General features: G+C 48.0%; 1 protein-coding gene across 1 annotated transcript; it reads left to right on the top strand.

The window, feature by feature from the left end:
- The first annotated feature begins 4243 nt into the window (after positions 1–4243).
- On the top strand, positions 4244–24896 carry Glipr2 (GLI pathogenesis related 2). The gene is made up of 5 exons (XM_004870116.3): positions 4244–4342; positions 13875–13983; positions 14342–14445; positions 16383–16460; positions 23431–24896. The coding sequence occupies exons 1-5, from the start codon at positions 4330–4332 to the stop codon at positions 23589–23591; spliced, it is 465 nt and encodes a 154-aa protein (XP_004870173.1). The 5' UTR covers positions 4244–4329; the 3' UTR covers positions 23592–24896.
- The last annotated feature ends 1926 nt before the right edge of the window (positions 24897–26822 follow it).

The following is a 26822-nucleotide window of genomic DNA, read 5'->3' as shown; positions in this document are numbered from 1 at the left end:
AGCGGGAGGGATGGTGACCGGGAAGCCCCTTCCCCTGGACCAGGAGCAGTGGGAGGACGACTCAGAAGCCCCTACCTCTGGGCCGGGAACAGTGGGACTCTGTACCTTGGTCTGGTGGTCTGGTGTCCTCTGCGTCTTTGTAGTGTGGAACCAGTTGGCTGCCTGTCTGCAGCGGGGTGATTCGGTGTCTTCTGCGCGACTCAGGACCTCGGTAGGGCGTGCACAGACCTTTCTGCGTGCAGCGGGCTGATTCGGCATGTTCTGTGCCTGAAACTTATTTATAATGCCAGCATTACTCTGATCCCTAAATCTGAAAAAAAAAATTACAAGTATAAAAAACAAAGTACTAACATCCTACTACAAAGGTTAGAGAAATCAAAGAAGATATAAACATAAACATACACTATCTTGCTAGATCAGCAAACTCAATATGTTGAGGTCAATGCTCTGCAAATTTAAATGCAATCCCAATGAAAATCCCAGCAGCCTTTTGTTTTGTTTTGTTTTGTTTCCTAGTATTTGACAAGCTGACTCTAAAATTTATATGAAAATGCAAAGGATCTAACTTGAATAGAACAAGTTTGGAAAGAAAAATAATACAAGATTTATACTACCTGATTTAAAAACTTATAAAACTACAATGCCAGGCATAGTGACACACCTGTATTCCCAGCACTCTGAGAGGCTGAGGCAGGAATACTGAAAGCTCAACCTTGGCAATCTAGCAACTTAATGAATACCCTGTCTCAAAATGAGTTTTTAAAAAAGGTCTGGGGATGTAGCTCAGTGTGAAGGTCCTTGATTCAATCCCCAATACCCCCCCCCCACACACACACTGCAGTAATCTAGACAGTGTGGTATTAGTATTAAAATGCATATGTACCATGGTGGTGCATTTCTGTAATTCCAGCATATTCGGGAGCTTGAGGCAGAAGGATTGCTGCAGGTTCAAGGCCAGGCTGGGCTACATAATGAGTTCAAGGCCAGCCCAGGCTACATAGTGAGATTCTATTTCAAACAAAACAAAAATGCATATGTAGATCAATGGAACATAATAGACAGCACATATACACGTATACATATGTATGTATATATGTATATATATGTATATGTGTATATATATGTTTGTATATATATATATGGAAAGGAATAATCTTTTCAAGAAATGGTACTAGAACTGAGGTAGATATAGAGAAAGTACAAATAAACAACAAGAAATGTGAGGCAAGGATCAAGAAAGCAGATAGCAAGGAGGACTATGTCAAAATATCAGGAAACCGACAGATAAAGGTCACCCTGTCCTCCCAAGATCCTCAGGCATGCACAAAACTGAAATTACGTGACCCTGGCCAGTATCCAACCTCATTTGCCTTGTGGTTTTGACCCCCTAGTGGGCTTTGGACACCATGACACTTCCTCTAAAATCCTTGTATAGTCAAAAAAACAAACAAAAAAAAGCCTCCCTCCCAACGGGTGGGCTGAGTCAGGTTCCCATTGACCCATGATTCCTATCAATTCCAACTGTGGATCTGCCGGTAATCCTAGGACTTTAAGAGACCGAGTGCTGCCCCCATAGGGACTGCAAGCTTTTCTCACTGGCCTGCTCCCACACTGAGCAGTGTACTTTTATTCCTTTTGCTTTTAATAAATCTTACTCTTGTTACTCCTTCTGAGTGTCCTGCTCAGTTCTTTGTTGGGATATCAAGAACCTGAAACAACTTCCCAGGAGGAGGAACAAAGCAATTGGATATTTACATACCAAATAAGAAAAAAGGAACACAACCTTTACCCCACACCCTACACAATAATCAAAATGAATGAAAGAGCTAAAGTTAAATGTTAGAGCTGAAACTGTCAAACGTCCAGAAAAAAAGATGAAATGTTCATGATTTTTTTCCCCCTGAAGTGCTGGAAATTGAACCCAAGGCTTCCTCTGTGCCAGCCACATGCTCTACCCCTGACCCCAAACCCATCTCAAAATTACTGAAATAAGACATAAATACAACAACAACAACAACAACAACAACAACAACAACAAAGATAAATTGGAACAATTGCTCTTCTTTGTGTCAGATCTTTGCTACTGTTTCTTTCTTCTGTGTCTGCTGGCCTGCGTAGTCTCCCTCTCCCATGACCCATGGCCCTTGCTAGGGGTCAGTTTGGTGCTGCCCTAACTCCACCTGGCACACCGTCCATGTGCCTGCTGCCACCCGCCCCACACAGCTCCCACAGATGTCACTGTGTTAGGAATGTGGTCCTTCCCCCGGGAGAGCCCTTGCACCTCCAGGACATGCCTCTGTACAGGTGTGGGTGAGAAATGGTGGTCCCAGATGGGTTTCCCACTAGGCTCAGCTGTCTCCACCCATGGCCTAGTTTTGGTTATACAGAAATAGCTTTCTAGAGATTCAAAGGTCAATATAGAATTCTCTTGTGTTGGTTTTGCTCATTTCAATGTTGATTTATTGGTGAAATGGAAAAGAGAATTGAACAGAGAGGGTTTAGATTCCTGCCCACCATCACAGATCCCTTTTGAATCAGAGTGGGTACCAGTTTGACCCACTCTCACACTGTTGAAAAGTCTTGAAATACAGTAAGTGTATTTGTTTGACACAGGAGAAGGAATAGAGAAGACAGTGCCCAAGGCAGCTGTAGTCCTATGGGGCCATTGGTATTACAATTTCTGCCCTCATAATTAGTGACTCTGTTTGTTTCAGGGTCCATTACTTAGAAGGTCTTTAATGAGGTGTTCAGAGTCCCTTCCCCAGTAAGGAGTTATGGGGGGGGGGTCTGGCACAGGCGACTCAGGCTGTGCCGTAATCAGGGTGTCTCACACTGGGCTCTCCCAGTACCAAGTGTGGTGGTTAAACTTGATTGTGTCAGCTTGACTGGAGCTGCCCAGGGGATCTGTGGAGCACACTTCTAGGTGTGTCTGGGCGGGTCAGGGAGGCATCTTTGCTCTACAGTGCTCTGCTGCCATGATGTTCCTTCCTTGGAGGCAGCTGACCATGAACTGAATCCCCTGAAACTGTGAACTGAATCAAACCTCAACTTCTTTGAATTGTGAGTGTCCAGTATTGTGTCCCATCCAGATAAAACTAATCACCAAATGTACACTGCCACAAAGATGAGGAAAGGTCAGGGGCTCTGGAAGCTGGAAAGGCTCAAAGGCCCAGAGGGATGGGCAGGAGTTGAATGGAAAGAGAAAGGCCAGCAGCCCCACTCCCGGCTGAGGAAACAGCCTGAGCAAATTCAACGAGGGGAAATCCAGGAACATGTTGGGAACGATGAAGAAATAATGCTAAGCAAAGTAAATCAGACACAGAAGGTTAAATATCACATGGTTTCTCTTATATGAGAAACCCAAAGTATAAATAATTTAAAGAGCAAAATAAAAGCCAATAAAGGATCCGAGGATTTAGCTCAGTGGTTTTGCCGCCTGCTGCGCAAGCGTAAGGACCCGAGTTTGATCCCCGGTACCAAAAAATTTTTTAAAAGACAATAGGAAACAAGGAGATAGACCTTTTGCAGATGGGGAAAAAATGGGAGGGGGAGGAAGGAGAAATAAAAAGGCCTAAAACGTGACGTGTGTGTGTGTGTGTGTGCGCGCGCGTGTGTGTATACCAACTCCCCAGTATGAGTGTATTCATCATGTGTCGCAAATCTGTGTTAATTAAAAAAAAGAAATCTAGTTTGATGGGGTATGCCGGGGCGGGATTTCAGGGTAGGGATTTGGCTGGAGCCGAGAGACACGGAGGTCTAGCGGACAAGTCAGAGCCAGGCTGTCGGAAGCTTCCGGGGTAGCGGGCATCCAGTTCCAGCTCGGACTCGAGTTCTGGGGAGAAATGCGTCCAGTGTCCCAGCCAGTGACCCCTTCGGGGCCCAGTGTCACCAGGGAGGGGAAGGGGCACACCGGGAGCCTGAGTGTCGGGTCACGACCCCTGGTGGCACCAAGCGGAAGCGTCCACCGCGGTGCTCCCACGAGTCTGCCGCAGCCCGGTTGCTCCCGCGAGCACCGTGGAAGGCGCGGCTCCTCAGCGCGCCCCAGTCCCTGTCCGCAGCGGGGCCGCTGTCCCGAGGCCCGGGATCCACGATGCTCGCATCCTGGGGGCCCAGGGCGGTGGCCCAGTTTCCCCGCCAGTCGAGCGTCCCAGCCCGTCCAGGGCGGCCCCAGGAACCTCCTCCGCAGCCGGCGCTGCCTTATAAGGCGGGGGAACGGCGCCACACCTCTCCCGGGCCCCGCCTCGCCCCGCCCCGCCCTCCCGGTCCCGAGCGCCTGGCCGGCACGAAGCGCAGCGCAGCCGCAGCGGGAGCCGAGGAGCGGAGCCAGCCATGGGCAGTTCAGGTGAGCCGCCCAGCCGGGTGCGAGGGGGACTCCCGGCCCTGGGCTCTCGGACCCTGCCCTCACCCTGCCCTCCGCGGACCCCGACAGCGGAGCGATCTGGTTCTCCGAGCGCGGAACTCGGCTCGGACTTCGATGCGGGACCCCGGGGTGCAGGATGGAGGGCGCGCGGGACAAAGCGCCCAGACGGGCAGTGCAGGGCAGTTTCTTGGGCAACCAGGGAGCCAGAGTGGCTGAGGGCACCCGCAGAGAGGGAGGGAAGGCGAATCGGAGGGAGGGTCTCGTTCGGCTGTGAGCCAGAGATTGCGTCAGGGAGGGCTTCCAGGGGCTAATGGGATTAGCGCTCCGCGTCCGGCCAAGGCGTGGCTTTGCTTTGTTTCAGGAGAAGAACAAAGTTACCGTTAGAAAAAGACCCCCAAACTGTGGCAGCATCTCTCCCTGCAAAAACAGCTTGCCCCTTTTCAACCCTCTTAAGAACAGCTCTGAGCAACCTTTTCATTCTTTCTTGGCTTCTCTCCTGAGCTCCTCCGTGCCAGGTCAGGTGCCAGGTGCAGCCTGGCTCCCTAGTTTGTCTCTGACCTGTTGCTGCCCATCCTCACCATGGTGGCTGTCATGGTGAAGTTTCTGAAACACGGAACTCCTGTCACTTCCTGTTTCCACCCCAACTTCTGCGAGGTGAAAGGGCACACTGTGAGCACCACCATCAGGCCCTCTGGGCATTGGTTGCCACCTTAGGCCTGCACCCTGCTCTGCAGCTGGCACTCTGGTCCCTTGCCTGGGTGCCCTTGTCCAGTCCTCACCACCCCCAGCCCCAACCCGACAGTTCTCCCCGCCCTTGTAAGCTCCTGGGAGCCCATCACCCTTCATTCCTTGACAGAGGGACAGCCAGCCCCTCATGGTCTTTGCTACAGCCCCTCCTGCATGCGCCTCGTCCAGTTGTTCACAGATAGACCTGCTGTCCCCAGACTCGCTCCTGGCCCTCAAGGCTGTCTGTGTTTATCTCAGTATAGTTCCTGCCTCAGAGGACACTGAAGAACAGCTGGAGATCAGAGCTCAGAAGTCCTGCTTTACAGGCGTTATGAGGCTCAGATGACTACGGTTTGGTCCTTTCTTGGATCTGTCTTCCAAGACCTGGACTCCTGAGGTGCCAGCACTGGGAGGAAGTGCCTTCCCCTGCCATTGGTCCTAACCTGCTTTACCTCAGGCTGCAGTGGCAGGTCTGGCTTGAGAGCCCTGGCCCTGCTGATCACTTGCTGTATGAGATTAAGCCCTTCCCTTTACCCCTCCATGCCTCAGTTTGCCCATCTGTACAATGAGGGCAGCCCATATGATCCCCAGGGTCCTTCGCAGAATGGAAGGGTGACAGAAGAGATTGTGGAACACAATGGTAGGTGCTGATGGGGCAAATTATGGCTGCTGTGAGAGAGCACGTTGAGATCTCAAGAAATCAGCTTCTCTGTAGATTTAGGGGAAAAATCCACAAATTCTCTACAACTACATTTTAGTCAGTTTTATTTCTCGCTTTTTCCCCAAGACAGTTTTCAAGAACTGCTAATATTCAGCTGTGTACCCATTCTTCTACCTGTTCATTCCTCTCTCTCCTCTTCATCCCTCTTCCCATCCTTCCTTCCTTTCTTCCTTTTTGTTTTCTTTTTTTCCTTCTTTCTTGTGGGGCTGAGGATGGAACCTGAGGCCTTATACATGCTAGGCCAGTGCTTCAGTACTGCACTGCAACTCAAGCCACCCCCATCTGTCATCTCCACCAAGCTGTGGACTCAGTGCTTGGAGCCATGGCTCTATCCTCAGTAGTGCTCATTTGAATTGTAAAATGAATAAAGCTGGTGGAGCACTTGCTTGGCACTGCAAAAATAAATTGAGGCTGGGTGTGGTGGTGCACACCTGTAGTCCCAGCACTTGGGAGGATGAGGCAGGAGGATCACCTGGTCAGCCTGGGGTGCATGGTGAGTTCAAGACCAGCCTGAACTGCACAGTGAGACCCTGTCTTAAAAAAAAATTAATAAATTGAGTAAGCTGGTCTGGGGATAGAAAGGCACCATAATACTTCAGTAAGAGATGGGAAGTAATCTAAGTCAGGCAGCATCCAGATGAAGGATAGGAAGAGATGTACTGTCAGAGGCTTGCCAAAGGCTCCTGAGAAAGTGGTCAGTCCCATAGAGTCATGGGAATTTGGGCTTTATATTATAGGACCTGGAATTCCATTGAACATGGAAGGACCAGAGTTGTGTTAGGATGGAGGGAGGATCAGAAGGGGAGAGGATGGAGGTGGGAGATGGAGGAAACATCTGCAATCACAGACAAGAGGACACAGCCATATAGGGTGGAGTTGAAGGCTAGAGAGAAGGAGATGGATTTGCAAGATGGTGGCATTGAGCAGTCCTGGTGACAACTTACTGGGAAGGACCAGAGGCGTGAATCTGGGTACAAGATAGCAGTGATGTAGGACTAGAGATCTAGCTTTGACAGCTTGCAGAGGAGGATGACTCCACACTCTGAAGGGGCTGGTGGCAGAAGAGAAGTTAGAGCTGGTTGAGTTAGATGCCCCCTCCACATGCTCAGGTATCTTCCAGAATCCTAGTCCAGGCCTAACTCCCATATAGTCCAATGCATTGTATTTGTTTTTCCTGTATAAGACTGAACCACCAGCTTAGTGTCTAGCTCTTTTTAAAAATTAAAAACAATTTTTTAATTAAGCTTATTGGTACAATTTAGATATACTCTAGCTCTTCTAAGGGCCCCTAAGAAGTGATTTCTGAGTGAACAAAGTGAGTCTTCAGCATAAGCCCAACCTTGAAGTTCCAGGCCACCAGCTGGGGTTTCTGTCTGCACTCAGGAAAGGTAGCACTGATGGGTGTGGACCCACTTAGGGTCTATGTGACTCCAAAATGACTACCATAAAGCATCGGTCCCTGCCTCTTCTGGGTCTCAGTTTCTTCATCACTGTTCAAGACCCAGGCTCTTTTCATCCCTGGCCTCAGATATGGCCCCAGAGCTGTTTGGAGTAATGGGCAATCCTGTGACGTCCTCACAGCTGACCAGGCTCCACTCCCAGAAGATACTCTGTACAATGTGGGGAGATCCAAGGTCCAGCTCCCAGCCCTGCTCTCTCGAGCTCAGTGTGCAGAAAGTGTTCTGGGCAGAAGAAGCCAATGGCCTTGAGCTCAGTGGAAGCCTCTTGCCCTAATAATAATGATTACCAATCATTACGCTTCTACTGCACACCAAGAATACAGCTAGGTATTTCATGTTACGAAGCTTTGTAACTGCACACCAAGGCTGTTACTGTCAACTCATTTTATAAACTTACAAAGTTTCAGTCCCTTGCCCTAGTTCACACCCTGACCAGTAAGAACAAACTGGGATTTGAACCCAGCTCTCTGTCTGCCCAGATGGACTCTTGCCACTGGGGACCCCCTCCCCTGTTGTCTCTAAGAATCATGGTGTCTCTGAACACAGGTCTCCTAGCATCAGAGGCTATCAGAGCAGAAGGCCTTTAAGGACTAACTAGCCCAGGAATTTTCTACTGTGTGGGACCCTCTGCAGGCAGAGGCTGTGAGGGTCACATCAACCCCAGCAGTTCCCCTTTCATCTGTTTTCTTGCCGGTTTCATTCAAAGCAAGGGTTTCCTTGCTTTGAAGGCATTTTGAAAACCACAGCTCTCAGCCCTTCCTTTGCACACAGATGGGGAACCCGGGGCCTAGGGTGCAGGGACTTTTGGCTAGGCAGGCCTGAGTAACATAGGCAGGGTTGGAGGTTGGCCAGCCCAGCAAGCATGATCCCCTGCCCAGGGTCCTTCAAGCCTCCCTCAACCATATGTATCTGGGCATCTATTGGAGAGGCACCCTGGAGGAGGTATTGCTCCAGGAAATGTTCCTTGTTTCATAAGCACTTGAGCAAGCCTTCACTGCCTCTTTTTTTATTAGGAAAAGACGTAACTGTATGGAAAGTGGACTCACTGGATGATCTTGGGCAGTTCACATACTGCCCCAGACCCTGATTTCCACATCTGTTCTCATACTTTCACTGTGCAGGAGTGACAACTTCATTCATTTGTTCACTCACCCATTTACATGGCAAACATCCAGGCATGCAGGTACTGAAAGATGCCTTCAACAATCTTTTTTGTTTCTTTTGAAATGGAGTCTTGCTATGTTGTCCAGGCTGGTCTCAAACTCCTGGGCTTAAGCTACCCTCCTACACCAGCCTCCTAAGTAGCTGGACTACAGGTGCTCTGCTTAACAATCAACATGAATACAGTCAAACTTGGATTGTGAGTAACTTGGTTTGCGAATGTTGGGCAAGATGAACAAACACTTCTAAGAAATTTTAACTTGATAAATGAACAATATCTTGCAATACGGGTAGTATGTCACCCTAAATGTCACAGGATCTCAACTGGCTCTCTCTCTCTTTCTCTCTCTCTCTCTCTGCTTTGATATACAAATGCTTTGAATTATGAGCAGAATGAATTATTCTTGCAAACCAAAGTTTTACTGTACTAGCATCCCTGCTTGCATTAAAGCCAGGAAAGAGATCAGATGGGGCAGGTTCTCCCGAAGCCAGAGCTGAAGGGTTTCCACCCAATAGTTAGAAGTGTAATTGACATTTTAAAATTGTTCATTATGTTCCAGAACTGTCCTAAAGCATTTATGTAGATTAATTCACTTAATTCTCACAACTACCTTGTGGGGTAGCTACTGGTACCCTCATTTTATATATGGGGAAATGCAGCCGAGATGGGTTAAACAGCAGGAGCCAGATCACAGTAAATAAAAGTCAGAGCTAGGATTCACCCTTGAATTGTCAGAAACCCAGGCTTTAGGAGCAGGAGCTATCCACTGGGCATTCTTTCTTACTTTTTTTTTTCCTAGTTATCGACTTTTTTACTCCTTCCTGATAAACAGGCAAAACCAGCTTTGCCCCAAAGTTGGGACCAGGTTGCTGCCCAGCCTCTTGCCAAGGTGACAGAAGGGGCCACTTTACATTTCCTGCCCTGTCCCTTGTCATGGTCTCCTTCATAAGGAGTCTGGAGAGGCCGGAGGAGTCAGGGAGACCCCAGAGGAGAAGATGATGTTGAGAGAGAAACCTGGTTATGCCCAAAGGCGGAGAAGCTTTCTTCAGCCTCCAGAGCCTGTGCCTTCAAAGGACTGTCAAGGGTCCGGAAGAGCCCTATCTGGGATTTCTGCGCTCCGCACCCCAGCAAATGGCTGCCCTTCCTGTCCCTCAGTTCCAGGCAGTCCCTGCCACCTCCAGCAGCCCCGGTCACGACAGCCTCATGATCCCTAGCTTGCTGGGACCTCTGAGGAACTTGACACAAAGGAAGCTCTTGAGAAATCATAATTCTTTTCTCCACTTCCTTCCTACCTCTTCTTTCCCTTAAGAGATCAAAAGGCAGCAGCCTGGTGTCTCTCTCTGCTGCTCTCTTCAGCTGGCCCCACTCAGCAGGATCCATTTCCTAGGTGACCCATCTGTCATTCCCTTTGGCTTGTGACCTGTGGGCTGTAGGGTGGGGGCTTGGGACAGGGCCTTGTGTCTAATCCAGCTTCCCCCACAATGGACTCATCCCTGGACTATTTTGGGAATTTGTATGGCTTACTTAACTTCTCAAGCTTCAATTTCTTAGTCATAAAAATGAATACAGTACTGGAAGCTCCCACAAAGGTAGTGAGAAGTTAAGAAGGGCACACACAATTCCAGCACCAGAAATAGTTGGCCGGCAAGCAGGAGATAGCATGAGCACAGTGTGAATGGGCCTGCCTCTCCCTACTTCTGAGCTGGCACTCTGAGTCTGTGTGACCTTTCTGAGCCATCAAGTGGCTGAGGGCTCTCCCTGCCTAACTGGGGATGGTGGCTTTTCTTTGACTTTCCCTCCTATGTTTGTCTTTGATCTTGGGTTTTTGTACAGAAGTGAGTATGCCTCTTACAAGGTATGGTCACTGTTGATAACTTGCCTCCCTGGGCTCACGCCCTGCTCAAAGGAGTCACCTGAGCTAGGACTGTTTGCTGGGGTAGGAGGGAACTCTTGGGACTGCCCCATGCTCCCAGCCAGGGTAGGAGCAGACTCCCTGCTGAGATCTCCTGGCCCAGGGAGCCTAGCTCTACTGGGAACAGTGCCTGGCTTCGACTTCTGGGCACTGAAGTTGGATTGGGCACAGGAACTTTCACTTCTGTTTCTTCTGACTTGCCTGATTCTGAGAGTGCAGTGACCTAGTTTTTAGCAGCCTTATATGTCCCTCTCTGCCAAGGAGGCTGCAGAACCTACAGCACATGGGAACTGGAAGGGACTTTCAGATAGGCCTGGCCAAGCCTGTCACTCAGATGGGAGCTCTTCGTCACCTTGTACGCCCACACGTGCCTTGCCTGTACACATATACTTGTTTTGATCACTCTGACTCCTTAAAGAAGCTCAGGAAACCCCTGGAACTCTTAATTCATCTTGTCTCCTCTCACCTACAGCCCAATGGGACCTCAGCATTAGGCAGAGCTTCAGGGTCATCTGAGTCTTCACTGAGGCCCTGAATCCTGCTGAGAGGGGCTCACCTGCTTGCATGCGCCTAGTGCTAGACAGCTCAGCACTGTGTGAGGTAGCTCTTTTCTGGCTTCAGAAAGCTTTCATTGGAAGAAACGTCTTAGTCTAAGATGAAATCTTTCAACCTGCCCTTTCTGCCTATCGGCCCTAGCTTTGCCCTATTAGGGTCCCAGAATTCATCAGGAGCCCCCAAGTCTGGTTCTCCAGGGCGACCATACCCAGAACTGACAGCCAATCCTCACAAGAACCCATAACCAGCCTCTGAACACATGTCAAAGGATTGCCTCTTATCATACAAGGCAGGTACTCGGTTGGGTGAAGCCTCTCATCACCCAGGAGCCTGTGGTTTCTGGCCAGCACACCCCCTGCTGCTGGCTCCTCCACCTACTGTCTGCAAGCCCCCAACTCCCACGAGTTGCTCTGGCCCCCCTACTTCCCCCAGAAACACATCTCATAAAATGTACTATCTTAGCAGTGATTAGTCAGCAGTAGTAAGTGCATTTACACTGCTATGAAACAGCTCCAGGACCTTTTTTTATCTTCCAGAGCTGAAACTCTATACTCATTAAACATCACCTCCTTTTTCCTGTTGCCCTAGGAGACCTGAAATCCTTGTCTTTCCTGTTAACAAGGGTGAGGCCCTCCTCTGGTCCCAAAGACCTGAGGGCTTCAAGTTGTAGCTCCACCTCCTGCTTATTCCTAGTCACTGGTTACCATGGTTTTTACTTCATGCCCTCCTCCTGTCTCCCCATCTCTATCTGTCAACTAAACCTTGCAGGTGATCCCTGTCATACCTGCCCCGCCCACATTCCTTTGTAGCCACCCTAAGCCCCAGAGTCTGTGCTCAGGCTACTTCCTCTCTAATTGATTGGAAAGCCCTTGGGTTCCTAAACTGCTGCAGGCAGGAGCTGTGAAGGCCAGCCCTGGGTCTCCTTCACTCAGAGGCCCCATGATATTTTGCCTTGAAGGTCCGTCTCAGTCTGAAGGATAGGGGAGGAGAGCTCCTTGTTGGGCCATCTCCTCAGTCTTGGGTGAAAAGGCAGCAGAGAAGGGCAATGGTAGATATGACCTAGGGCAGAGGAAGGAGTATGGCACTTCCTTCATGCTCTGGTTTATACCCTTCCTGCCGCCACCCACAGCCAGACCTCAAAGAGGGACCAGCCTTCTGTGGCCTTTACTCACAGTCTACCCCACTCACTCCTTTATCCACAGAGGGCAAATCCTAAGGAATACTTTATACATGGTACCTAGTTCCTTTATGATCTTAGCCTGGCTGGCCCCGGTTCAGACCTGTTTGGGGCCTCAAATCAGGGGTCACCTCCTTCACGATCCCCGGAACTTTTAGGTGGCTCTTCAAGTTCCTCTTGCACCAGTGGTTACTTGCATTGTGCCACCTATTGTAACAAATAAAAGGAGAAAGAAAAATTTGCAGCAGAGACAGGCTTTACTTAAGATAAAGACCTGAGAGAGGCCATTGGGTCTGAAATGCCAAAAACACCTCTCTTACAGAGTAAGGGTTTATAAGGTGTAAAGGGAATGAGGAAAGGGCCTGCTGTTCTCAGGATCGGTTCTTTGACTCTGTGGTCACTGGCCCATTCTGTGTGTGTTTCTGTTCAAGAGACTGAACACCCTGTATCTAAAATGTTTTGTACAGTAAACAGATTTAATGGGGTTCATAATTACAGGGCACAAGAATGTGGGTCAGGGTCGCATCTCAGAGGAAAATGTCCACTGGCTTTTCCTTTCACCTGTCACACTACTATCATGTTTACAAGGCCGTCTCCCCTCTGTGTGCATTTGAGGGCAAGACCTGGCTGATTTGTCTCTGACCCCTAGCACACAGTGTGAGGCCTGGCATGTAGGAGGCACTCCAAGAGCAGAACAGATAAATGGATTGGGATTGAATGGATGGTGGAGGGATGGATGCTGCTGCTGAACAAAAGACGAATGAGTATGGGATGAATGATGGAGGTTTGGATGGGTGGATGGGTGGTTGATTTGGGATGGGTGTTGAATGGATAGGTAGAAGATGCTGGATGGGGCTCCATTTTAGATCCAAATTTTTGGGCTGTTCATTGTTGATGTTGCCTGCCCTTGGCTGCACTCACTTATTTGCTGTCTAACCCCAGCCCAGTAGACCTTGCCTTTTCTGAGGTTAGTGCCCAATTAGGGGTAGGCTCCACCTTTTTCCTCACTGCAGCCCCAGGCCCAGCCACTCACATCCTGTCCTTTATCTGCATCACTACTGCTTTCTTTTCTATACTCTCCCCTTATTCCATTTCCCAAATGCTGCCTTCTCTCATCATCTTTTCTTTTCTGAGATGGGGTCTCACCACGTTACCCAGTCTGGCTTCAAATTCCTGGGCTCAAGTGACCCTCTAGGCCACCGGCCCCTGCATAAATAGGACTACAGTTGTGTGCCACTGTGCCCAGCTTCATTCTCTTTTCTTTATCCTTCTGTCTGATTTCAAGACACCTTCCATCCCAGCTAGGCTGCTTCTCTCTGGGCTCCCAACTTTAGCCCTTCCCAGCCCCGCATAGGTCTAGCCTGAGATTTCCAGTCTCCTTCTGACTTTCTCTCTCAGCGCTTCTGTTGCTGACTCTCCAGCCCCTCAACCTCTGCTCTGCACGTCCCATCCGTCCCCCACTCAGCAGTCAGCAGGATCAGAAACACAAGTCCAGTCAGCTCCTTCCTCTGCTCTTGCCCAGCACCTTCCTGTTGCCTTGGATAAAGACCCAAACCCCTATCATGGCCCAGAGGCCCCACATAGTCCATTGGTTTAGACATGCAGAGACACGGAGGGAAGGCATCAGGATGAGCGCTGGTGAGGAGCAGGGCCATTTGGCTTGGATTCCAGTGTCCGAAGGGACCACAGTCTATCCATGTGACCTGAGGACGGAGCTGGGTGTTGCTCTGACGTATGCCTTGTACTTTTAGTGGGGTTCTTTTCTCTGTGCTGAGCCATTCTCCTTTTATCATCATTCCAGCTTCCAAACAGTTTCATAATGAGGCCCTGAAGGCCCACAATGAGTACCGACAGCAGCATGGCGCCCCCCCTCTGAAGCTCTGCAAGAAGCTCAACCAAGAGGCCCAGCAGTGAGTCCCCAGTGTCCAGAGGCTCAGGCCCTTCGGAAGGCTGCTGCTGCAGCCCCTGAGGGGAAAGGGGTGGTTGGAGCAATGTGGGTTTGGGGATTAGATATAACAAGGCTTGGATATCACTCTGCCACTTACCCAGGCAAGTCCCGAGGCTCCTCTGAGCCTCAGTTTGCTCCTCCGAAAAATGGGACTGCTGGGAAGCCCACAGGCCATTCGTGTGTGATGCACCCTTATGCCCTCTGCAAGCTCAGGCAGGGAGAAAGAAGGAAGCTCAGTCACACCAGCCTGGGGCACAGACACTGTGTGGAGTGTCCCCTGGGGTGTGCCTGCTCTGAGGAAATACCATGGATTCCGGCAGGTATGCTGAAGCCCTGGCCAACACGAGGATCCTCAAGCACAGCCCAGAGTCCAGCCGAGGCCAGTGTGGGGAGAACCTTGCATGGGCATCATACGATCAGACAGGTGGGTCGCTTCCTTGGGCCCCCTCGCTGCTGCTCCTGGAGCTGGGCCTACGCCAGGGCCTCTTCAGCACTTTTTGTGGTTTAGGTGTGGTGTAGCCGCAGACCTGGGAAGGGAAAGGAAACCCAGGGTTCTCCATCTCTGCTCTAAGGCTGACTCCTTCACCGCGTCCCTGAGGGTCGACTCAGGGCTAGGGCCGTGCTGGGAGCCAGGGACACAGAATGAATCACACTGACTTGCCTCCCCTGTGGAATCTCCCTGGCTGAGGAGTGGGGGCAGGAGAGGACAATTTCTGGACAGTGTCTCAGCCCAATTCTGTGGAGGCCAAAGCATTCCCAGCTATTGAGAAATTTTGCTTCCTTCCCAGTTTTCTAAATTATTTTTTATAGTGCTGGCATATTGCTTTTATAACCAGAGAAAAGTGATAGAGCCTTTTTCCATTTTGGAAAAAAAAAAATGAAAAAGACAATTCCTCCATTTGTCTCAGTCTGGAAAGATCCCACTATAGTGACCAAACGTTCTTGAGCTTTTCTGCTCCTCCAGCCCAGAAATGGCTTTTTAGGAAAAATATCCGAGAAGGCTGTCTGATCCCTGAGGTTTTCGCCAAACCTCGTCTGGAAGATGACTCACTCTCTCCCCAGCCTCACATTCCTGGGAGATCCCTGGGGAACCCCTGGGGCCTCTTGGTTTTCCCAGCATAGCAGAGCAAGGCCTCCCCTGGAGGGAGCTGTGTGCCTGCTCCAGCAGAAGCAGGAGCCCGCCCCCACCCCCACCCCCAGACCTCCCCTCACCCCGCAGGCTCCTGCAGACCCAGGCTCTGGCCAGCTTGGGAGAAGGCTGGGGCTGGAAAGACGCTTAAGTGGCAGTCAGGAGATGTAGGTCCTTCCCACCCTTGAGCCAGATCCCAGGGGCACTGTGATCAAGTCACTGCCCTCTCTGCACCGTTTCCCCACCTCTACCGAGAAGGGGTTGCCTTAGGTAGTCTATAAAACAGTGGTCCCCGCCCTGGCTATACATTGAAATGTTATTCAGAGCTTTTAGAAAATATCAGTGCTTGGGTTTCTTCTCCAGAGAGACTGCTACAACCAGTCTGAGGAAGGACCCAGGCCCTAGTTAGGTTTTTTTGTTTTGTTTTGGTTTTTTGATACAGGGTCTCACTATGTAGTTCACACTGGTCTTGAACTCACTGTGTACCCCAGGCTGGCCTTAAAGTCATAGCAATCCTCCTCCTGCCTCAGCCTCCCCAGTGCTGGGATTACAGGCATGTGCCACCACGCCTGGCCCCAGGCCCAGCCCCAGGCCCTAGTTTTCAGAAATGGTCCTAAGGTGAGGTTAATGTATGGTTTGTGAACCAGCAGCAGCATGTTATTTGTTAGAAAACCAGATACATGGGCTACTGAAATTGGAGTCTACATTTCAACAAGATCCCCAAGTGATTCCTAGTCAAAATAAAACTTAAGACCTCCTGCCCTGACCTCTAGTTCCCAGCTCTAGACCTTCGATCCTGCAGGTGCCTCCTGCACCACTTGCAGGCCAGGGGAATCCCCAGGCGAGTGCTCTCCTACAAAGTAGAGACCCCGGGCCACTAGCCCAGCCATCTTTCTCCCTGTGGGTATTTCAGGAGCCAGATGTGGGGTGGGATAAAGGAGTCTCCCAGAAACTCTGAGTGCCTTTAGAAGGGCTTTGGAGTGCACTGTGTTCAACCTTCCTGTTGACCTAGCAGAGGGCAGGGACCTTGCTGCAGGACCCCTGATCCCAGACCTTTTGAGCCCTGGCCAAGGCTCTTCCCAGCTTCCATTGGGGCTTGCTCTTCAGCCCGGATGTGCCATGGGCAAGAGCCTCCAGGAGGGGCTTCATCAGACCCCTAATTGTGGGGTCTGTGGAGAAGATGGAGAGATTGCAGAGTTTGGATTTTGTTGCTGAATGACTTTTCCACACAGGAAAGGAGGTGGCTGATAGATGGTACAGTGAAATCAAGGACTACAACTTCCAGCAGCCTGGCTTCACCTCTGGGACTGGTGAGTGATGGCATGCCGGTGGCCTGGACAAGTTGCAGGTTGGGTGTCTGTGTCTGTCTTCGGCGGTGGCAAAGTTCTCCTTTCCCTGACACCTCCCCAAACTGTTCCCCTAACCACATGTGCACCTTCCATCTGCCCCCAGCTCAAAGCTCTGCACATTCCTGCAGTGTGGCATCTGGAGACTGGATGGTAAAGGCTGCTGAGAGCTGTGTTCCCTAGTTGGTGCCTCAGCCCTTTAACTGGTCACTCTACTTTTCTAGTCTTTTTTCCTTCAGTCCTTCCCATTCTCCAACAGTTAGATTTCTTTTTTGTTGTTGTTGTTGTTTGTTTTTTGAGACAGGGTCTTGCTATGTAATCCAGGCTGGCTTCAAATTTGTATGATCCTCAGCTTCCCAAGGGCGGGGATTATAGGCATGCACCACCACATTCAAACACTTCTCTCTTTTTTTGGTACCAGAGATCGAACTCGGGACCTTGCTCTTTCGAGGCAGGTGGAGGAACCACTGAGCTAAATCCCTGGCCCTATTTTTTATTTTTTATTTTTTTCAGTACTGGGGATCGAACACAGGACTTTGAGCTTGCAAGGCAGGCATGTTGCCACTGAGTTAAATCACCAGCCACATGACCACCACATCTAGCTCAGAAGATTTCTAAAATCCTCTCTGTCCCAGTGCTCTCTTCAAACTGCTGTGGCTCCCTGGGGCCAGCAGGAAAAGGATCAGGCCAGTCTTACCTTCCTCTTCTCTTTGTTCTGCCTCTTTCCTGCCCACCGTCTCCCCTCCCTGATATTCTCCCTCGTCTTTCCACTCTACAGTGTAGTTCAGGTGAGCGTGGGCTGCAGAAAAGCTGGATCTTGCCTTAGCTCTGATACTATTTGTTGTGTGAACTTGGGTCATTTCTTTTTTTCTTCTTTGTCTAAGGTAGATGGACACAGTGGTGGTTTCTAAGGGGCATTCTGAGAGCTAGTGATTCAAATGTAGGGAGGAGCCTTCATGGGGACAATTGCCTTTCTCATAGACCTCTTCCGGGGTGAGTGATAAACATTTACTTAGTTCATTAAAGCTCTGAGAAAGCCAAGTATTGTGTCATATACCTGTAATCCCAGTACTCTGGGAGGCTGAGACAGGAGGATCCCAAGTTTGAACCTAGCCTGGGCAACTTTGTGACTTAGCAAGACTATCTCAAAATTAAAAAGGGCTGTTGATATAGATCATGTGAAAGCCTGGAGTTCAATGCCCAGGACCACAAATCAGTCAATAAAAATAAATCCCTGAGCAGCTGGACTCCCTCTCGCCCTTTGCTGACCTCACCAGGTACCTGTCTTTCCTCAGAGCTGACTTAGACTCTGCCTCTGCCGCAGATGGGGTCAGAAGGAGTGTGAGTCCGGTTGGAAGGCATCCAGGAACTGAAAAGGGAACTGTTGGCCTTCGCCATCCCCTCTGTCTGCCTTCCCACCCATGGATAGAGCCCGTTGGGCCTCCTACCCACAGAAGGATTTCTTCATAAGCAGGAAGTGATGTTTTCAGAGCCAGTCACAGTTTCCTGTGGTTTGCTGCTCACTCTTTCAGAGTAGGGGTTCTTGCAACATGTGGCTAGGACTCTGGGGCATTGCTCTTTCTGGTTAGCTCCGCAAACCTCAAGTGAGAGCTGACATTGCTGGAGAATGATCGGGGAGGGAGCAGGGGTTAAAGATGTGCAGGCAGAGCCTTGTTTTCTTTTAATACAGATCCAGAAGTGTTTTATTTCATAGCTTCTAGAATTGCTTTTCCTATGAACAAGATTCTTGAGCAATCAGACATGAGTGGGAGTGAGTTCTTGGCACTGTTCCTGCTGCACACCACCAAGTAGCAATGAAGCCTCCACATCCACCACCTCGATAGCCTCGCAGCACCACTTCAGAGCAGGGCTTTATTCTGCCATTGTGCAGAAGAGGACTCTGAGGCCTGCAAAGGGCAAGAGGCTTTTCTTATGCCTTCTGTCCTTGGTTGGATGCCTCTTCCATGGTCCTTGCTCCAAGGCAGGAATCTCACAAGAATCAGAGCTAGGAATGGGGCTCAAATCCCCATGATAGCTGACCAGCTGTCCGTTACCTCATATCTCTCATCCCTAAAGGGGAAAACCCCAGAAAGCCAGCCCTGTGTCATCCCAGGCACCAGTGGACAGTGCTGGGGATGGACAGAGCATGAGCTGGCTTGTAAGACTCTTGAAGATCCTCGTGCCTATCCTGACTCAGCCTAATGCTGCACCATCATTTAGGGGTTCTCTGCCCTGAGTCCATTTTGTAGGTGAAAGGCCTTCGAGATACCCTAAAATATATCTGCACCCTCAGCCCACCCCGGGCCAGCATCTTGTGATAAAGGACTGACCCTTGCTTTGTGCAACATGAAGAGAAACATTTCTTATGCTTACTTTATCATATTCTGTTTAAATGAGTAGGTTTGTTTATTTATTCTGCATAAGTAATCCTTTTAAATGATATGGAATTTGAAAGTGATAAAGTATAGGCTACATAAGCTCTGACCTCTGACATTTTCCTTCCAAGAGGTAACCAGTTACAACAGTTTCTTATATACCATTTTTTGTTGTTGTTTTGGTTTTTTGTTTTTTTTTTTTTGAGACAGTGTCTTGCTATAGTCTTTGCCATAGCAAAGCTGCTATGTAATACAGGCTGGCCTCAAACTTGCAATCCTCTTACCTTAGCTTCCTGGGGGCTAGGATTATAGTCATGGCTCATGGCTAGCTTTTTATTCTAGTTATCTGAGCTTGTGTCAACATGGGTGTGTATATGAACTCTTTTTCCCTTTTTTTATATGCTGGTGTCAGAGTATGTGACCTGCTTCACACTTGTCAAAAATTGTTCCTTATCAGTAAAAGAGTTTTGATAGTCATTGCACATTATTCCTTTGCAAGGATATACTGTAATTTATACAGTGTGTTTTTCAAAGGCATATTCCGGGAACTTGGGTTCACATCAAGAAAGAGGATGTGATCCTTCAAGAAAAGAAAAAGGAACTGTTATTAGTAGACTGGAGTTAGAAACCAGTGTGTATCTGATGGTTGGCAAGGAAGCTGTATCCTTTAATTAATCTCTAAATACCTCTAATTTAATTATCTCTGCAAATAGAAACCTCCTCAGCAAGAGGAAAAAGATGACTTTGGAAAAAGCTGCCATCAGCATTTATGCTGCTGATATGCACTTGTATCTAATCATTTTCTTGACACCTAGTGAATGAATGGAGGCTTCTTGTTTCTCCAGGAGAGCGAGAGAGGGAATGGTTAATGGTCAATACAAGAAGGCTTGTGGGAGAAAGGGTTTGAGCCCTGGCCAAGAGGCAGCCCAGAGAAGCAGTTATACCGGGTGAAGCTGCCAAGTGCCTGGAGCTATGGTCAGTATCATTAAGGACCAAGGGTGAATGGGCAAGAAGTTTTCTTCTGTTCAGAGTGGGAAGCCAGAGTTTATTGAACAGAGGTCGATCCAAGTTAGTGATGAAGATGTGTACTTGTACTTAGGGTTTATTTTCCTTTCATTCTTGCTTCAGGTGTATCATATTGTTGATATGAATTAGCATTTCTATTTGGCTGTTTTGTTTTGTTTTTGTTTTGCAGTACTGGGCATTGAACCCAGGGCCTATGTACTGAGCTACATCTCCCACCCAACCCCTCTTTAATTTTGAGACAGATTCTCACTAAGTGGCACAGGCTGGACTTGAACTTTCCATCTTAAAGGATGGAAAATGTTTTGGCTCATATATTCAGAGGTTTCAGTCCATGGTCAATGACTCCATTGCTGTTAGGCTTGTGGAAAGGAAGAAACATGGGAAAAGGGCATGCAGAGGAAAGCTGATCTTTTCACAGCAACCAGAGAAAAGAGATTGTACTGAGGGAAAGAGTTTTTTCTGTCTGGGCCCCACCCTTTTGGATGGTACCACCCACATTCAGGGCTGGTTTCCCTGCTCACTTTACCATCCCAGGCATCTCTGGAAACACCTTCACAGACACAGCCAGAAGTGTGCTCTACTAATTTCCTACATATCTGTCAATCCACTTAACTTGCCAATCAAGATTAACCATCACATCGCTCTTTAATTTTATAGTAAAACATATATGATATAAAACTTATCATTTTAACCATTTTTAAGTGTACAGTTCAGTGGCATTAAGTACATTCACATGTTATACAACCATTTATCCCCAGAACCCTTTCAAAAATATTTTTTAAATGGGAGATTAAACCCAAGGCCTTTCCACCAAGCTACTTCCTCAGCCCTTTTTTACTTTTTATTTTGAGACAGGGTCTCACTAAGTTGCTAATTTCCGAGGTTGAGCTCAGATTTGCTGTCCTCTTGCCTTAGCCTCCCAAAGTGCTGAGGTTACAGGCATGGACCACTGTGGCCAACTCTTTTTCACAAATTGAAACTCTATACCCCTTAAACAATAACTGTTCATCCCTCCTAACCCTGATACCCATATTCTACTTTTAGTCTCCATGAATTTAGCTACTCTGGTACCTCATGTAGGTGGAAACATGCAAAATTTCTCCCTTTATGTTATGCTTATTTTACTTAGCATAATTTTTTCAAGGTTTACGCACTTTGTGTTGTTATCAGAATTCCTTTTAAAACCTGTATATTTCATTGTATGTGTGTGTGTGTGTATATATATATATAACTTAATAAAACATATATATTTGCAACAAACAATGGATTATTGTACACATATGCACACTTATGCCATATTTTATTTACCCATTCATCAATGGACATTTGGGTCCTGTGACTGAGGCAATTGTCTAATCTCTGTCCTGTAAAAATGGATATATGGGGCCGGGGATTTAGCTCAGTGGTTCCGACACCTGCCTCGCAAGCACAAGGTACCCTGTTTGATCCCCGGTACCAAAAAAAAAAAAAATGGATGTATGAATATCTGAATCCCCATTTCAGTACTTTAGTAGTTTATACCTCGATGTGGGATTACTGAATCCTAAGGTGAATCTATGAGGATCTGCCATTGTGTCTTCCAAAGTAACTGAATCACTTTACATTCCCATGAACAATACACAAAAGGGCCAGGGATTTAGCTCAGTGGTTCCGGCACCTGCCTAGCAAGCGCAAGGACCCGAGTTCTATCCCCAGTACCAAAAACAAACAAAAAAACACCGAACAATACACAAGAGTTATCCAAGCATAAGACGTGTTCAGTAAATAAAAGGATGATTAAAAGGGCTTCTTTGAACAAGTGCCATTTTCAGCCTGAGTCCTAAAGGACAGCAAACTGTTGGTCATCACAGAGCTTTCCACAGTGGCCAATGTATTGCAAGGGCTCCTGTGGGAAACACCCTAGTGTTTTGTTTGGGGTTTTTTTTGTCTTGTTTTGTTTTTGTTTTTGAGACAAAGTCTTACTATATAGCCCAGGCTGGCCTTAAATTCATATCCTCCTCAGCTTCTTGAGTTCTTGGATTATAGGTGTGCATCACTGTGTTTAAGGAATGGAAAGGAGGCCACCAGGCCAAAGCATTAAATTTTATTCTAGCTGCAGTTAGAAGTGTGTGAAGGATTCTTATGCAGGAAAGGCAATGAATATGATTCATGTTCTCAAAATGATTGCTCTGGCCACTTAAGTGAAAAATGAATTGGAGGGGCCAAAGTGGATATCAAATAATAGGCAGTTCTTGCACTGGTCCAAAACAGAAACATTTGTGGTTGGGACCAAGGATTTAGAAGGAGATAGATTTGAGATGTCCTTTAAAGTTTAATTCTTCAGGGCTACTGAGAGGGATATCAGGGAAAGGGAAGATGCAGCCCACCCCTAGGAATGAGTGTATCGAGGTGCTGCTGGCACGAGAGGGACGGTTGGAAGAGGAGTTAATCTGTGGGGACCAAAGTTAGGTGTGAGTCTTAGTTGGATTACGTCTGAGGTACCTGTGAGTCATCCAAGTGGAAATATCCAGTAAGTCATTGTTCCTAGGACACAGAGCAGAGATTTGAGTAGGAGAAATAAACTTGGGAGCCAGGGAAAAGTAAACTCACCTAAACAAGAGTGTAGAGAAAAAAAAGACTGTGTCCAGTAAGATGAAGACAGAAAATGACCACTGGGCTGAGTATGGCATTGCACACCTGTAATCCCAGCACTCTGGGAGGCCAACAGGAGAATTGCAAGTTTGAGCCTCCACTAGGCAACTTAGCAAGACTCTATCTCAAAATTTTAAAATTTTAAAATGGGATGTAGCTCAGGGTGGAGATACTGGGTTCAAACCCCGGCACTGAAAGAAAAAAAAATGTGACCATTGCAGAGTATTGCACAGACTGCAGTTTGGGATTGGGGTTAGAAGCAGGTACCAGGTAGGGTAGTATTCTAATTACTGGGGTCAGTAGGCTTGGCAGTGATCTGAGAGACCACTGGAAAGTGCTGAGATGGCTGTAGCTGATTGAAAGGACCTACTTTAAAAAATCTGACTGTGAAAGCCAGATGTAGTAATGCATGCATATAATCCCAACACTCTGGGGGACAGAGGGAGGAGAATTGAAAGTTTGAGCCCAACTTGGGTAACTTAGTTACTTAGCAAGACCCTGTCTCAAAATTTAAAAAGGGCTGGGGATGTAGCTCAGTGCAAAGACACTGGGTTCAATCCCTATACCATACACACACGCACAAAATCTGATAGTTGAGACATATGTGGTGGCATATACCTGTAATCCCAGCACTTTAGGGACTGAGGCAGGAAGACCACTGAGAGTTTGAGGCCAGCTTGGGGTACAGCATGAATTCAAGGCCAGCTAGCCTGGATTGTATAGTGAGACCCTGTTTCAAACAACACAACAGTTGTGTTTGCCTCTTCCTCTGATTGGCATCTGCTAAGATCAAGCAGCCAAGCCTAGCAGGATAGGGAAAGGGTTCAAGAATCCCTCTTGACATCCCTCTCAAATCTCCACTTACTCATCTACTGCCCTCTCCCTCTATCTATTTCTTACAGGACACTTCACAGCCATGGTGTGGAAGAATACAAAGAAGATGGGAGTGGGGAAGGCTTCTGCAAGCGATGGGTCCTCCTTCGTGGTGGCCAGATACTTCCCAGCAGGAAATGTTGTCAACCAGGGCTTCTTTGAAGAAAATGTTCTACCTCCAAAGAAGTAACTTATCGATCATAACAGGAAGGCAGACGACTAAGAAGATGGATTTGAAGTGCCCTAGAACAGTGGGAGCCCACCTATGCATCTCTTCCTGTGGATGTATGTGCCTGTGTGTGATGCAGGTGGGCATCTCCTGTACACACACTTGGATCTATAGGTCATTGATAGTAAAGAAATGAGCAGCACCTGATGCATCTACCCAGAGATTACCCAGACCACAATTATTTGGATTTAGGAAGGCTATCAGTTTTTTAATTTTTTTGTTACTTTTTAAAGCAAACTTCTTTTGTACCTTTCTTACTTCTAATATTCATCCTTGGACATTTTGTATCCCAAATATTTATGATCCCAAGAAGTTTGTTTATACGATCTTCATGCATTGTATCTACTTTGGTAGATGTTTGAATATTAAACCCGCATTTCGATGTGACAGAGCTTTAAACACATAAAGCAGCTTGCATCAGAAGCATGGAGCAGCTAGGGGCTCCATTTCATAGAATCATCGAGATTTCTCAGTTGTAAGACATGATGTCATCCTGCATGCCTCTGGGGATCCTCTGATGGGATTGCCAAAGAACAAATGGAGAAAATAGCTTTACTTCCTTTCGTTTTTCTACTTTTGAATACCAAAGTACAGTACCACCACCACTCTTGCCACCCCCACACACCTTTTATCTTGAACTCTTCTACATTTCAGAGCTCCATATGCTGCTGGTGAGTTCAGCTAGGCCTGGAACACCCTTCCCGCCCTTGCTATGTGGCTGGCCTGATCTGGGAGAGAGCCCCTCACAATGCCTGGGCTCTGGGCCAAGAGGCCTTGGGTGGATAAAGTCAGTAGTATGGGGATGGAGTGAGCTCACTCAGGGGTCCTGGAGGAAGCCCAGCAGCCTCTGTCCTCCCCCAACACAGGGTAAAGCCCAAGCCAGTTCCTGGCAGCTGTGGCTGCAGCTGTGCTGCTATTCCCTCCAGGAATGTGTGACAAGCCCAAATGTTCCAGGGAGGTGTCCCAGGCAGGGGGGTTAGAATCCCTAATTTGGCTCTGGGTTTTGCCTCAAACTACAAGGTTCCCCTGAATAGCAGTTTTACAAGGTCCATCGGGGAGGGGCACTTAGCTGTCCCAGCTGAGTGTCCTTGAAACCATGGTATCTGAATCTGCCAAGGTAGCAGGGGCCCAGGCACTGGCCTAAAGTCTGGGACAGCCAGTCTTTGAAACAGCTTCTGAAGGTCTCTGTTGCAATATGAACAATCTCATGCTGTGCCCCTCATTTCATCTAGGGCATATTAATAATAAAATCTTTGTTTTGTATAATATCTTCCTCCAGTATGATTCATGCCCAATTCTTAGTTGGTGGCTGAGGCAATTCAGAACTCTGAATTCATATCACGAGTAACTCAAGCACCTGGGATACCTCTGACCCCTCCACTGTGGACTGCCCTGCTTAAGCAGCCAAGATTGGAACCATGTGACCCATGAACTCACAGCTGATTGGGCCACATGGACATCTGATCCAAGGGCAGCCAGTCCCTAGGCTGGTCATACATACTCTGGGAGTTGACCTAAGACTCGGGGAGAGAAGTTACCAGTAGAACTGAAAAAACTAAAGATAAGAATTCAAAATAGGGCCATGGCAAACCAAAGCCATATGCAGACCAGTTATATGAGTGGGAAAGTCAGAAGTGAAAAAGCCAGGTGTTAAAAGGGCCATAAGAAGAGGACACTAAAAGGGACTGTTTGTAAGTGTTCAACTTCCAGCTAATTCTATTATCAAAGCATGGCCCTCACTTTCTTCAGGATTCACAATACACTGACCTATTACACTGGTATTCTCTCAGGATTCAAATATTAGAGTACCCTCCCCAAGAATCTCCATGAACAACAAATGCTGAGTGGGTAAGTGAAGAGATCTGGCCCAGGTCCTTTTCTGGCCAGTGAACTCCCTGGTGGCTCCCAGGGACACCAATACACAAACACAGAGCCAGGTGGTGGAAGCAGGCATGCAGCCAGGCTCTATAGGCTGGACGGTTTCTACAGTTGGGGGGATTAAGAAAAAAGCTGCTTTCCAGAACTGAAAAAAAATAAAGCCAGACAGTGAAACCAGCTGAGCAGGTGGATGCTCTCACTTCTTTAATGGATTGTTTGAGACAGACTCTCATTATGTTACATATCCAGGCTGGCTTTGAACTCTTGGGCTCAAGCAGTCTTTCTGCATCGCCCTCCAAAGTAGCAGGAACTACAGCTATGTGCCTGCACCCATGGCTCTTCAGTAGTTTCTTAAAGATGGCAGTCCCATAACCCAATAAGACAGCACAGTTACATGGTCCACTCTCTCTTGCAGCCAGAGAGGAGGGCAGAAGATCTGAGTCTAAGCCCTAGTTCTGTGAGCTGAGTTCCCCACCCTGGGCCACTGTGGCCATCCAGAGAAGCCCTGGCACATAGATAGAGCCCAGCCTGTCAGGTGCTCTCAAGTCCCCCTCACAGCCCCAGGTCATCTCTGGATAGAAACATCTGATGAGAGAGCTTCCTGCTCTGGTGCTCTGGGATGCACTGACTCCCGATCCAGGGTAGAGACACCCCCAGAGGTCAGGTCTGCCCGCTGGATGCCAGTGGATCAGAGGATGTTGAGCATCAGCACTGAGAGGCATTGTCCTTCAGCCAAGCGGCCTCTGCTCCTCAGATCACAACTGGAGAAGCATTTGGTCTCAGTATTCTCCAAGAGCTGGGACAGGAGCTGAAACACAGTGATCTCTGGCAGAGGGAATGAATTCTGAGCCTTTCTCCCATGGGGGAGACAAGTTCTGAGACCTGTACAGATGCCATATAGGCATCAAGGTGAACAAAGCAGAATGATGATCCACCTCACCCCAGAAAGAATACATTTTGGCAATTGATATAAGAGAAATCTCCAGAATAAACTAAATTCCCTGGCTGTAGGAAATAGAGAAGAAAGGAACCACACAGGAGGGTGAGGACACATTTTTTTTTTTAATGATTTGGCATTTGAGATTTTCTTTATGATGGATTATGAGGGATTTTTCAACCTTAAAGGAAAAATAACTCTCTCTGAAAAAGTAGAAACTAGAAGTGGTAAAGGAGGATTTTCTAATGTCACAGAGTAACCTTGGAAATTCTGCCTTGAAACCTGAGAGTTATTTTTAAGATTTGTGCTGTTCAGCAATGGGCAGAGGCCAGTGGGGGGGGGGGGGTCCAACCAAAAAGGTAGTTTAAAAAAAAGCA

The sequence above is a fragment of the Heterocephalus glaber genome, unplaced genomic scaffold, assembly GCF_053883595.1.
Source record: "Heterocephalus glaber isolate CG9 unplaced genomic scaffold, H.glaber_assembly_v1.0 deba00001481, whole genome shotgun sequence".
NCBI classification, from domain to species: Eukaryota; Metazoa; Chordata; class Mammalia; order Rodentia; family Bathyergidae; genus Heterocephalus; species Heterocephalus glaber.
Note: the sequence above shows the minus strand (reverse complement) of the source record. Positions and strands in the feature narration are given on the sequence as shown.